At 37.0% G+C, this 12,559-nt stretch overlaps 1 protein-coding gene across 1 annotated transcript in view; it reads left to right on the top strand.

Annotated features, from left to right (window-relative positions):
- Positions 1–9,389, top strand: part of fn1a (fibronectin 1a) — a 29,200-nt gene extending 19,811 nt beyond the window's left edge. Inside the window, exons 31-46 of the mRNA XM_081368882.1 lie at positions 12–167; positions 292–405; positions 1,042–1,311; positions 2,394–2,581; positions 2,996–3,083; positions 3,163–3,342; positions 3,444–3,533; positions 3,776–3,964; positions 4,116–4,205; positions 5,136–5,590; positions 6,516–6,654; positions 6,740–6,907; positions 7,776–7,901; positions 8,003–8,109; positions 8,194–8,310; positions 8,567–9,389. Coding sequence (XP_081225008.1) covers positions 12–167; positions 292–405; positions 1,042–1,311; positions 2,394–2,581; positions 2,996–3,083; positions 3,163–3,342; positions 3,444–3,533; positions 3,776–3,964; positions 4,116–4,205; positions 5,136–5,590; positions 6,516–6,654; positions 6,740–6,907; positions 7,776–7,901; positions 8,003–8,109; positions 8,194–8,310; positions 8,567–8,635 — 2,546 coding nt within the window. The 3' untranslated portion in view covers positions 8,636–9,389. The remainder of the gene's footprint in view (positions 1–11; positions 168–291; positions 406–1,041; positions 1,312–2,393; positions 2,582–2,995; positions 3,084–3,162; positions 3,343–3,443; positions 3,534–3,775; positions 3,965–4,115; positions 4,206–5,135; positions 5,591–6,515; positions 6,655–6,739; positions 6,908–7,775; positions 7,902–8,002; positions 8,110–8,193; positions 8,311–8,566) is intronic.
- Positions 9,390–12,559: the final 3,170 nt, after the last annotated feature.

The following is a 12,559-nucleotide window of genomic DNA, read 5'->3' as shown; positions in this document are numbered from 1 at the left end:
TCTTTAAACAGATATTGAGTCTCCACCAGGGATGGAGGTGACTGACGTGAAGGACAACACTATTACTGTACGCTGGAGTCCGGCGGTTGGTCCCATCACAGGTTATCGTGTCACAGGAACTCCACTAAATGGACAGGGACCTGTTTTCTCTGAAGTGGTGGCTCCAGGTAATATCACTCTCAATGCAACTATTGTGTTGTGCCTTCTCTTATGTACATTGGAAATGAAGGAAGTAATGTTGTCAAAGTGATAGTTAAGTTTGTGTGGTTTTTTTTTTGTGTGTTAATCCAGACCAGACTGAAATGACGTTCTCTGGCCTGATGCCGACAGCAGAGTACACCGTCAGCGTCTACGCCCTGGGCCAGAACGGAGAGAGCCCCCCTCTGGTCGAAAATGTACTCACAAGTAGGTGTACAAGCTGAGAAAAATAGTAGAAGGATGAAAGTGATTGGATCCCTTATGAAACATAAGTACACTTTAGTATACTTTTAAAAAGAGAGTACTAGAAATAATATAATATAAAATAATGTTATCATACACTTAATTGCATGTTAATCGTAATTAAATTAAAATCTATTATAGGTTACATGTATATTAAATGCAGTTAGCTGAACCTTAAAGTGCTTTTTTGACTCGTTAGGGTTATTAAAACATAATAATTTAAAATGTTAAAACTTTTAAAGTTAATGTTTAAATTGATATTATAAAATGTGCACAAAAGTGTGTTTATGAAACATAGTCACGAATGTCATGAAGTACACTTAAGTAATCCTTTTTTTACAGGTTAAAAAAAAAAAAAGTTTATATGCTTTTAAGGGTTGAGGTGCACTACAAGTGCACATTCAATATGCAATTTAGCACACTTAAATTTCACAAAGGATATTAAAAAGACACAAAAGTGTCAAAAAATGGTATCAATTCACTATAATTCATTGTTTGTAAATATTAAAAAAGTGCTTGCAATGTAAACAGTGCAGATGTAATGACATCAGGTTTAATTGAAACAGATGAATTAATAGTTTCAAAAATTTCTTTCTCTAGCGGTGGACAAACCCAAAGACCTGTCCTTCAGTGACGTGGACTCAACCTCCATGCGCATCTCCTGGGAGAGTCCCGATGGCGTGGTCTCCTCATACAGAGTGTTGTACTACAGTCCTGAGGAGGGAGAGAGAGAGCTGTTCCCTGTCCCGAATGGAGATGAGGAGTCTGCAGTGATCCGTGACCTCAGACCAGGCACAGAATACACTGTTAAAGTCATCGCACTGCATGACCGGACCCCCAGCCCTCCTCTGGTGGGCACTCAGACAACAGGTATTACATTCAACAACTGCACTATTTAATAACATGTCCACCGACGTGCATTTATATTTCTAACTATAATGATTATTGACATGCTTAATCATATTTTCAATATTTGTATTAATATAGAATTTTAATTTAATCAGTATATATATATAAAAAAAAAAATATATATATATATATACATATATATATATATATATATATATATATATATATATATATATATATATATTTATTTATTATTATTATTATTTTAATTAATTATTATTAGTACCAGTAGTAGTACTGCTTATTATTACTATTTAATCAGTTTGCACTATAAATATTTGATGCATAAGTTCTCCACTGTTTTATGTTTTATGATATCTACAGTAAAATCATTGATGCAATGATTGATACAATGATGCAAGATTTATAAACTTATCTTGAAACATGAATAGGAATGAGGCTACCTATTATGTATGGTTATTATTATTATTATTATTATTATTATTAATATTTCAAATGTTTGGGGTCAGTAAAATTTTTATTTTTCGAAGAATTTATATTTTTATTCAGCAAGGATGCATTCATTTGATCAAAAGCGACATTAAATACCTTTGTTATTTTAAAATTGCGAATAAATGCTGTTCTTTTAAACCTTCTGTTTGTCAAAAAAAAAATCCTGAAAAAATAAATGTATCACGATTTTTACAAAAATATCAAGCAGCACTACTGTTTTCAACATTGATAATAATAATAATAATAAGTGTTTCTAGAGCATCACATCAGCGTATTAGAATGATTCCTGAAGGATCACGTGACACTGAAGACTGGAGTAATGATGCTGAAAATTCACAGGAATAAATTACATTAACTCATTTTCTATAATTTTACTATATCATACATTTTAAATTGTAAAAATATATCACAATATTACTGTTTTTACTGTATTTTGATCAAATAAATGCAGACTTGTTGAGCATAAGAGACTCAAAAACATTAAAAAGTTTTTTTTTTTTTTTTAGCCACCTAGCAATCAGCAATGTTCTTCAGAAAAATCTGGTAATATAATTTAATGTTTCTTTTAATATTCTCTTTTCTTTCTGTAGCTATTCCTGGCCCCACCAGTCTGCAGTTCTCCCAGGTGGGTCCAACATCCTTCACTGTCTCCTGGTCTTCCTCTAACGCCAGGCTGACGGGTTACCGTGTGGCCATCACCCCCAAGAGCAAGAACGGTCCCACTAAAGAGGACAACATCACCCCTGACTCCACTGAGTTCCACGCCAGTGGACTCATGGTGAATAACCGTCTCATACTGGAGAAGTTCATTCTCTCAAAACTAGTGACTAGTGTAGAACAAACTACTACATTCCTTGGAGTCTTTGCATCACACTTTTAATTGCTAGAAAGTAGCCCTTATAAACAGCACTGAGGGGTTTCATGGAAAGATCACTATTGAAACAGCTGTTCCTCAAGTTTTGAGGCATTTACTCTTGATTTTAGCTGTGGTTGTGGGTTACTGGTTCTCAGAGGGCAATGTTAATCTCCATCAGGCAAACCTCACATTGTATATCTACCTTGTCATTTTGGTCAGTGGATAGATCAAAGATTAAAGCCTTAGCCAGATTGTTTCAGAAAATTATATGGTATTTTGTGGAACACATTTTCAAGGCTCAGCTTCATTTTTTCCCCCTTGTATGCGTGTTTATAGCCTGGCACTGATTATGAAGTGGAGGTTTACGGTGTGAAGAACTCTCTCACCAGCCGTCGTGTCAAGGGAGAAGTCACAACACCTGACAGTAAGCCACGTCTCTAAACCAGACCCACATTCTTAATGTGTGTATTGGCCAAAACTCAATCTAGATCTCATTTTCCCAGACATCAGTCCACCTCGACGTGTCCGTATATCCAACGTGAAGGACTCCTCCATCACTCTCACCTGGCGCTCTAAGACCGAGACTATCTCAGGCTTCCTGGTAGAAGCCACACCAACCATGGGCGGCCATAATCCTATCCAGAGAACCATTGAACCGGATTCACGCACCCACACGATTACTGGTACTGTACAACTCCACACAGCTATAGCAGCTTATTTAACAGGCTGCATCATTTGCTTGGCAAATCATAATTTTATGATCATATGATTCTGTGTCCTATAGGTCTGGAGCCAGGAACCGCTTACAAGATCAATATCTATACGCTGAGTGAAAATGGACGTAGTGAGCCTTTCACCCTTACAGCTACTACAGGTACATATAATATAATATAACATAATAGAATTACTTTAAAGGTGCTGTATGTAACTTTTTCACTCTACTAACGCATAAAAATAGCATAATATGTTTGCATCTATTGCAGAAACATGCTAAGTTCACATACTCGATTCTCTGAAAAACACAACGATCTCCGATAGTTTGAATTCGACTGCAGTACCTATTTCGACCACTAGTTGTCATTCTTACAGACTGCACCTTTAATATTTTTTTTCCAGCGAAACCAGTTATTAGCCCACCTACAAACCTCCATTTCACCTCTCTGACTTCTACTTCGATCTCCTTCACCTGGGAGGCTCCACGAAGCACTATCACTGGATACTACGTGACCTATGAGGAGGCTGGAGACCGTCCTAAAGAGCTGACCCCTCGACCCCAGGCTGGCAGGACCTTCGCTTTTATCTCTGGTACTGCTTTTTCTCAGTTTATGCCTTTCATAATGTTCTACCTTTTGTTTCTCCTTATTTAAATGTATTTAAACTTTTTTATTTTAGACAGCTCGCCTTTGAATTCACTTTTTTTTTAGTAAACCAACATTTTTGTGGTCTGTACGTGTAGGTTTGAAACCAGGCACAGAGTACATTATCAAGATTGTTGCATTAAATAATGCTCAGAGAAGCACTCCACTGATTGGAAAGGCAAAAACTCGTAAGTACACCTTCATTAACCTTTTTTTTTTTTTTTTTTTTACTACTGTTCAACAGTATGGGGTCAGTAAAAAAAAATTATATTTTCTTTTATGCTCACCAACGCTGCATTTATTCTATCGAAAATACAGTATAAATTGTCATTTTAAAATGTAATTTATTCCTGTGATAGCAAAGCTGAATTTCTAGCAGCCATTACATAAATCATTCTAATATGATGATTTGCTGCTTAAGAAATATTTTAAATTATTATATTTGTTGAAAACAGTTGGCCAGCAATAAATTATTTTCTTTTCAGGATCCTATAGAAAGTTCAAAAGAACAGCATTTATTTGAAATGGAAATCTTTTTAACATTATAAATGTCTTTACTGTCACTTTTGATCAGTTGAATGCTTTCTTCCTGTATAAAAATATTAACAATATGTTTATATTAATTACAATTTTTAGATATTTTTTTATAATTTATTAATAAAAGAACTCTTACTGATTCCAAACTTTGGAACTGTAGTGCACTTCCACATCTACATGTTGAAATTAATATTTGAAGTATTTTGGGGGTGTTATTGGCAGTCAAACTGTTTATATTATAATACATTTTATACTTAATTTCAACTAAGCTATTAATACACATTACATAGCAAAGCTGGAGCTTTTATTTTGAAAGAAAGACTGGGCACTTTCATGTCTTTAAAATTGCTTTAAATCTACACTATGTAACTTTTGCCGCTCTTGCGGTTAATGATGTACTTGCTCATTATATACATTTTGAACAAAGAAAAGTTGCATAGTGTACCTAATTCAAAAGAAAGAAATGCAAGGCTGATCTAAGCAAAGCACAATACATTAAATGTGCTTTACATTGCCCTCTGCTGGCAAAAATGTGCTGTTGCATTACTCATTTGCTTGCCCCAACACAATTTTTCTGCTAGAACTGGAAAGTCACCAGCTGCCCTCTCAGCTCCCCGACCCCAGCCGGCCCCGCCATGACATGCTAGATGTCCCAGAGGACAATGACAACTTCAACAACCACGTGCAAATGCTGGGGCCAAACAGACACAACACACTGGGGCAACAGGGCCAACACATCTACACTGAATATCAGAGCTTCAACCTGGGAAACAACGGCCAGCAGCCTCATCCCCCGAACCACCGCGAGCCCCTGGTTTACATCCCTCTGCCAGGAGCAGATGGCCAGAGAGTGCCAGTGGTGAAGGTGAACGAGGGCCCTGAACCGGGCTTCCCCTTTGGTGGCCTTTACAATGAGACAAACCTGCCCCAGGAATCTCAGACCCAGACCACAATCATATGGCAGCCTGTCCCACACACCTCAGAGTATGTGGTGTCATGCAGTCCCATCACAGAGATCAATGAGAAGAGCTTCCAGGTGAGTAAACTACAGTAGCTGACAGTATAGTGTTATTATATACAATATGTAATACAAAATAATTTAATAAAAAAATCGCAAATATCAACACTAGCTAATAAAGCCCCAAATCAAGATCATTTAAAACATAACATCATTAAAACATTGGTCAGTAAAAAAGTTGATTTGAGCCATGTGTATAAGGACATTTCAAATGAAATTAAGTCTTTATTTAATAATAATTATTTATATAATTATTTAAGTAGTTTATATATGTACATGCATTACTGTTCAAAATTTTGGGGATAAGAGGTTTTTTAATGCATTTATTTGATAAAAAAAATACAGCAAAAACAATAATAATGTGATATATATATATATATATATATATAGAGAGAGAGAGAGAGAGAGAGAGAGAGAGAGAGAGAGAGAGAGAGAGAGAGAGAGAGAGAGAGAGAGAGAGAGAGAGAGAGAGAGAGAGAGAGAATATTTTTATTTTATTATTATTAATACTCCAGTCTTCAGTCACATGATCTCATGTGATGTAATTCTGAAATCATTCTGATATGCTGCTAAAGAAACATCAAAACCATTATTATACTGTACATTATTGTTGCATTCAAGTAAATTACTTGTATGCAGACGGACATTTCGGGGGGCATTATTAAATTCTTTAACTATTAATAATTATATAAATGTATTTATTTTGAAAAATATTTGTATGTAATTAATTGTATTAAATTTACATTTAAATTGTCAGTGCTAATTAATAGTATACTGAAACAATAACACAATTTGAAAACTAAAAATCAAAGTGCAGATTTACCTGTTTGGAAACTTACAGTAGGTCCTAATTTATGCAACTTCTAGGTGTTGATGTTTACATATTTCTTTCATGGTATGATATTTTCAGTGATTATTAATTTGAATGCTCTCTCCCCTTCAGATGCGTCTGCCTGGTACGTCCACTAGCGCTACACTGATCGGTCTCACCTCTGGTGCCTCCTATAATGTCCTTGTGGAGTCTGTCAATGGAGACCAAAAACAGAAAGTCCTCGATGATGTTGTGACTGTTGGAAACAGTGGTAAATCATCCAAAAGCCAAACAAATTTCACATAACCACATTTCAGAAGTTTACACGCTTGACCTTGACCCCTGATATGCTTTAGTTCCAGGTGCTGGAGTGACTCCCTCAAGCAAGGATGTGTGCTACGACACATTCACTGCCACCCACCATGAAGTGGGCGCTGAGTGGGAGCGCATGTCTGAGACAGGCTTTAAACTCTGGTGCAAGTGCCTTGGCCTCGGCAGTGGTCATTTCAGATGTGATTCATCCAGTGAGTGAATGAGCGGTGCCACTAAATGCTAAACACCACTCCTCTCTCTGGCATGGGCAACCGTTTAGCATTTTAATAATGTGATATGTTTATTTAAAGTGCCCCTCTTAGGCTTTTTCTTCGGATATAACCTTTCATGTAGAGTGTAATATAGCTGTGAATGTACAGTAAAAGGTCTGCAAAGTTTTAAAGATTAAAGTGCATGATAAATGGAGTTATTAGGGGCTTTCGAACCTTTTCATTGTTCCTAGAACTAATGGTGGAAATACTCGCTTTTTGGCGTGTCCGCATCGCAGGAAATGGGAACGAGTTTAGTTCTAGGAACGGCCTTTTGAGGGAACTAAATTATCTCCTACTTCAGTGTAACCCAGCACAATAGGAACTACCAGTGACGTAATTCTACACTGATTGGCCGAATGCATGCGAAACACCAGCAGCCGCCTTTAAAAAAAAAGCTGTGTACACATGCAGTTTAGAGCCTATATAGTATTTACTCCAAGAACTAATGGGTGTTTCGTTCTGACACGTGCTTTAAGCGGTACTCGAAAATAACTTTAATTAGTACACTTGAGATCTTTTGTGAAATAAAATCCAAATTTTGCCCCCATACTTTTGCCCATGTTAGCTTTTTCCTGACATGTTTGTGGAGGTTTTCAAACATGACAGTCAGAGATGAGGTGGCTCATGTCTCAGATTTGTATTGTCAGCCTTTAACCAGATGATATTAAACTCTGAGACCAGCTTATTAAGTGCAATAACCACTGTATGAATGTGTGTGAAGGATGAATACGCTGGAAACTCAAATGTCTTTCTCCACACACTTCTGAGAGTTTATATTGCCAACCAACACGCATCTCTTAATCTACAGAGTGGTGCCATGACAATGGCCACAACTACCGAGTTGGCGAGAAGTGGGACCGTCATGCTGAGAACGGTCACATGATGAGCTGCACCTGTCTGGGAAACGGGAAAGGAGAGTTTAAATGTGAACCCCGTAAGTGTCGTTTTTTTTTTTACAGTAGTTTCTAAGCAACTTTGAATGTTTAACTGTAGTTGTAAATCGGTTAGTTGATTGACAAGCATTGTCTGCTGTAGATGAATCCACCTGTTATGATGAGGGGAAGTTGTACCAGGTGGGCAACCAGTGGCAGAAGGAGTATCTCGGAGCCATTTGCACTTGTACCTGCCACGGGGGACAACAGGTAACACTAGGTCCTATGTCCTAGTTTCCACACCATATATATTATATATATATTCCCATGTTTAAAACCACGCTGTCTCTCCAGGGCTGGCGCTGTGAGAACTGTCGTCGTCCTGGAGCTGAAGTTGACGCGGACCTCATTCAGCCTCCAGTGCGCACTGATGCTTTCGACCGCTACAGAGAGAACGCCCTACGCAAACTTGTGAGTCTTTTATAGATGTGATACCCAATTTGTAGAGAAAAAAGAAAAGAAAAAATGTATTAATCTTTGATGAAAGTCAGATTTGAGGGAAATTATAGCTGATAATGTATATTATTATGGACTATGCATTACCGTTCAAAAGTTTGGGGTCAGGAAGAGGTCTCTTCTGCTCTTTTATTTAATCATCACATACATTTTATGTGTATGTTTTGGATTTTGCCATAAAACAAGTGCACTTTTTACTTTTGCCCTACAGAACATTCAATGTCCCATCGAGTGCCTGAGACCGGACCTGTTAGCAGATGCCCAGAACCCTCTAGAATAAATGCGCGTATCAGTTTTGCCCAATACTGGAGAGGACACGACCCCCAGAGACTGTATCTAGCACCCTCGGTGCCTCTCTGTCCTTATTTTCACTCACACTGCAAACTCTGTCCTGCTGCTTCCACCTGTGACATCACGCCCAGAGACAAAACTTCTCACTCTTCTGATTGGTTGAGTCTGCAGCCAGTCTCCCTCTGCACGGTGGATGGAAGGACACCATCCGTCTACACCGAGATTCCACTGGTTTGAAATTTGGCTGTTGACATCGTATACGCTGGAAACTCAAATCAGTGGAACATCAGCAGAGAATCAACAAATCTTGCCTTTGTGTTTTTCAGTATTATTGCCTATTGTTTGATTGTGGTTTTTGATTTTATGATTTTGTGACCTTTTTTTGTGTATTTTTGTCAGTGATAAACTTTTATTGGTGTTCTTTTCTAAAACAAGCACTGTCTTACAATGAGAACCTTTGTGCCTTGTAGGCATCCTTTTTGTATGATGTAATATTCGCCCCTCCCTAATCTGATTGGTTGGTTGAAATCTGTGGCCTTTGTGTCTGCCAGGAGACAAAGGAAAGCACTGTGTTAATGAAGAAGTGAACTTTTTTTTTTCTTTTATTTATCCCTTTTATGTATGCGTTTTGATGGAATGCAGATTATGGGTGTAAACTGTTTTTTTTGTTTGTGTTTTAGGTGCCAAAGTCTTAACTACTGTGGACAAAAATACTTTTTAATAAAAACATTTTTTTTACAATGTTTGAGATTCAAAGCCTATCTGTAAGAAGCTTTCAGGGCACTAAAGCAGCATTCAGCTGGTGTCGTCTTTTTTCTTGTGGTCTAATAGGTACATAAGGCTAAGAGATATCAGAATGCATGGGTGTTCAGGAAACTTGTTTGAAAAGTAATTATATTTGTAATTCCATATGGGGATAGCGGTGAAATGTGTAATATTCTGTTATGTATTGAGGGAAAAAAAGATAAGAAATTGTGGCCCAATTCGTTCCCACAATTTATTAATTCGTTCCCTTGTTTTAGGTCAGTTGTGGACACATTGTACAAAATGTTTCCCTTTTTTTAGTTTAAAAATGGGAAAAATGTAGGTAAATTAAAACATGGGAGTGATTTTATTGACAGAATTTAATATTAATTATTTTTTATAATACATAGGCCTTTAATAACATGCTCTTCACATATTTTAACTTAAACGTTTGCATTACAAAAATCAAATCTGAATTATTGGAAAAGCAATCATTTTCCTAGCTGTGAAGTATTTTTTAATGGAAGTATGTTTGAATGGAACTCTTCAGATATTTATCCTTCAGTGATTTCTATTGCACGAACAGATGGAGGTTGGCTGAAGCTGAAGCCATGCATGGAAATATGAGTAAAAGGCAGGAATTTCTCTTTGAGTGAAATCCTTCACTTTGTTTGTTTCTTTTTGAAGATAATACTAATTTGTGTTCCCATGTTAAAAAAAAAAAGTTGGCTACCGGTGATTTGGCCATGAATTTCTTTTGAAACAGATCCATTTTCTGGCTCCTCTCGAGACTGGGCACATTTTATTGGAATCTCGTTCTCATTTACATTTGAGCTTCGGGACAAAGGGGAGTTTGCTTTTGGGCTTCCAGAACAGCAGATCCAGCCTGCATATTTAAAAAAAAAAAAAAAATCATATAATCAAATATCTTCATTGAAAACCATTTCATAGTAACACAGATCACAGATTCATATACACTGCCCGGCCAAAAAAAAAAAAAAAATAGGCTGATTGTATCGTTATTACAGTGATAATTATGTTTCTAGCATGTTATATGTTTGGCAATAGTTATCCTAACCTTAATTGATGGAGCGTGTAGCTATTCATTTCTTAGACAACCATGTTGGAAAACGCATCACGGTCATATTCCAGGTCAGGATGACGACAATGTCAAGATTCATCAGGCTCAAATTGTGAAAGAATGGTTCAGAGGGAGCATGAAGAATCATTTTCACACATGAATTGGCACCTCTGAGTCCAGACCTTAAATTCATTGAGAGTCTTTGGGATGTGCTAGAGTAGCACAGAGTGCTGGACTTTAGCATTTTCTAAATTCAAAATCTTGAACAAATATGTATGCACCTCTTGATGGAAATAACATAACATTTATTTCCATCAAGAGGTATAAAATCCTACCAGGGGGGTTTCTCTGTTACCTTATCATCAGCATATGCTCGAAATCACGACTTGCAAGTAGCTATAATTACCTTGAAGGGAAAACAAATCCAAGAACAAAGAATTAGGCTGGATCCGAAATCGCATACTCTCTTGAGTACTTATTTTAAATAAGTAATTACTTCACGACCGCTAAAAAGGTACGTTCTATAGTATATAGTAGTGTGTCCACTATGAATGTAATCTGAATGTACTACATCCGCCATGCTTTCATTATCATGTGACCTAGCGTGAGTTGTCGCATCACTGCTATTCACAAATCCTCTCCTGTGGCCTCATGGGACAGTAGCCTAAAGTGTCCATCGCATGCACACTTCAGAATCTCAACTGAAGTAGTTGGTCATCTAGGAACTTTTTGCCTACTCTTTTATGTTTCTTATGCCACACTTGAAATTTGAGGCTTGAGCTTAACCAGTGTGTGTTCTGATAGACAGACATTTTCTCCCTCAGATAAGACATTTTAACGTTTTGTTTTTTAACTAACCTGGTCCAAAATCCTCCAAACATGAATGACCCTGTTGCTAAACTGACGCAAAATAAGGCACAAGTTGTCAGTTTTCCACAGCAGAGGGCAGTATTGCTCTTTACTCAGTTTAGGACTGCCTTCTCATACATCCTGCCATGTTTCTCAGATGTGTTTGTATTGGACATATTCAATGAACCAACTGTTGCATTCACTTATACAGTTTTCCTTTGACATATATTTCATAATCACTTCATTCAGTCCATGGATTGCAGAAGACAACTTATTTGGATCATTGTTATTAGGCTACGCCAGTTCATTGAGATGCCGCTCCACTCTACATTGTTGCCCAAGGTAAGGTAAGTTTAGTTTGTTTTTTATCTCTGTTACTGAAGTCAGTTTTGGCCAGAGGTGGACAGAGAAGTACACAACTTCCTTACTTGAGTGAAAGTACAGATACTACTGGTCAAATATTACTCTGTTACAAGTAAAGACCTATTTTTACTTAAGTAAAAGTACAAAGTTCTCATTTTTAAAAGTACCTAAGTATCAAAAGTAAAAAGTAAATGTCAATGCATTATATTATTGTTGCATTGTTGTATGTTATACTTACAGTACCTTATGCAGTACAGTATGAATCTATGCCTGCCTATATCCTCATATCAATATCAAATTTACTTCTAGAACACAGTTCCAGTGTGATTGAATGTGAGATTGAATAAGTGCACTAAATAACGTCCACAATGGTTTCGGACACCCAAATGGCTGTTCCTTCAAATAGTGCCCTATTTAAAGTTTTTTGGCTTTTAGTATGAATATGTTACCCTTACTGTTATCTAAGCTAGTGTGCTCCAAAACAATGACAATTCGCATTTAGAAGACCAAACCCAACGTTTAAAATGAAAATCGGGTTGATGTCAGAATCCAACGTCAGTCGGGTTCTGACGTAAACCCGACTTTCATTTCCAACCAAAATGCAATCCCTGCAACCAAAATCATCCCCTGACTGACGTTATTCTACTCAAGGACCTTGACAGAAATGTAGTGGAGTAAAAAGTACGATATTTGTCTTTCAAATGTAGCGAAGTTAAAGTAAAAAGTTTCCAGAAAAAGTAATACTCAAGTACAGATACTCAAAAAGTGTACTTAAGTACAGTACTCAAGTAAATGTACTTTGTTACTGTCCACCTCTGGTTTTGGCCTTGCCCTGTCTTATTGGATCCAACAGACAGTGCTCAGGTTTGCAGAGGT

This window comes from Scardinius erythrophthalmus (assembly GCF_964197995.2).
Source record: "Scardinius erythrophthalmus genome assembly, chromosome: 6".
NCBI classification, from domain to species: domain Eukaryota; kingdom Metazoa; phylum Chordata; class Actinopteri; order Cypriniformes; family Leuciscidae; genus Scardinius; species Scardinius erythrophthalmus.
The sequence above is the reverse complement of the archived record's forward strand: the minus strand, read 5'-3'. Positions and strand labels throughout refer to the sequence as shown.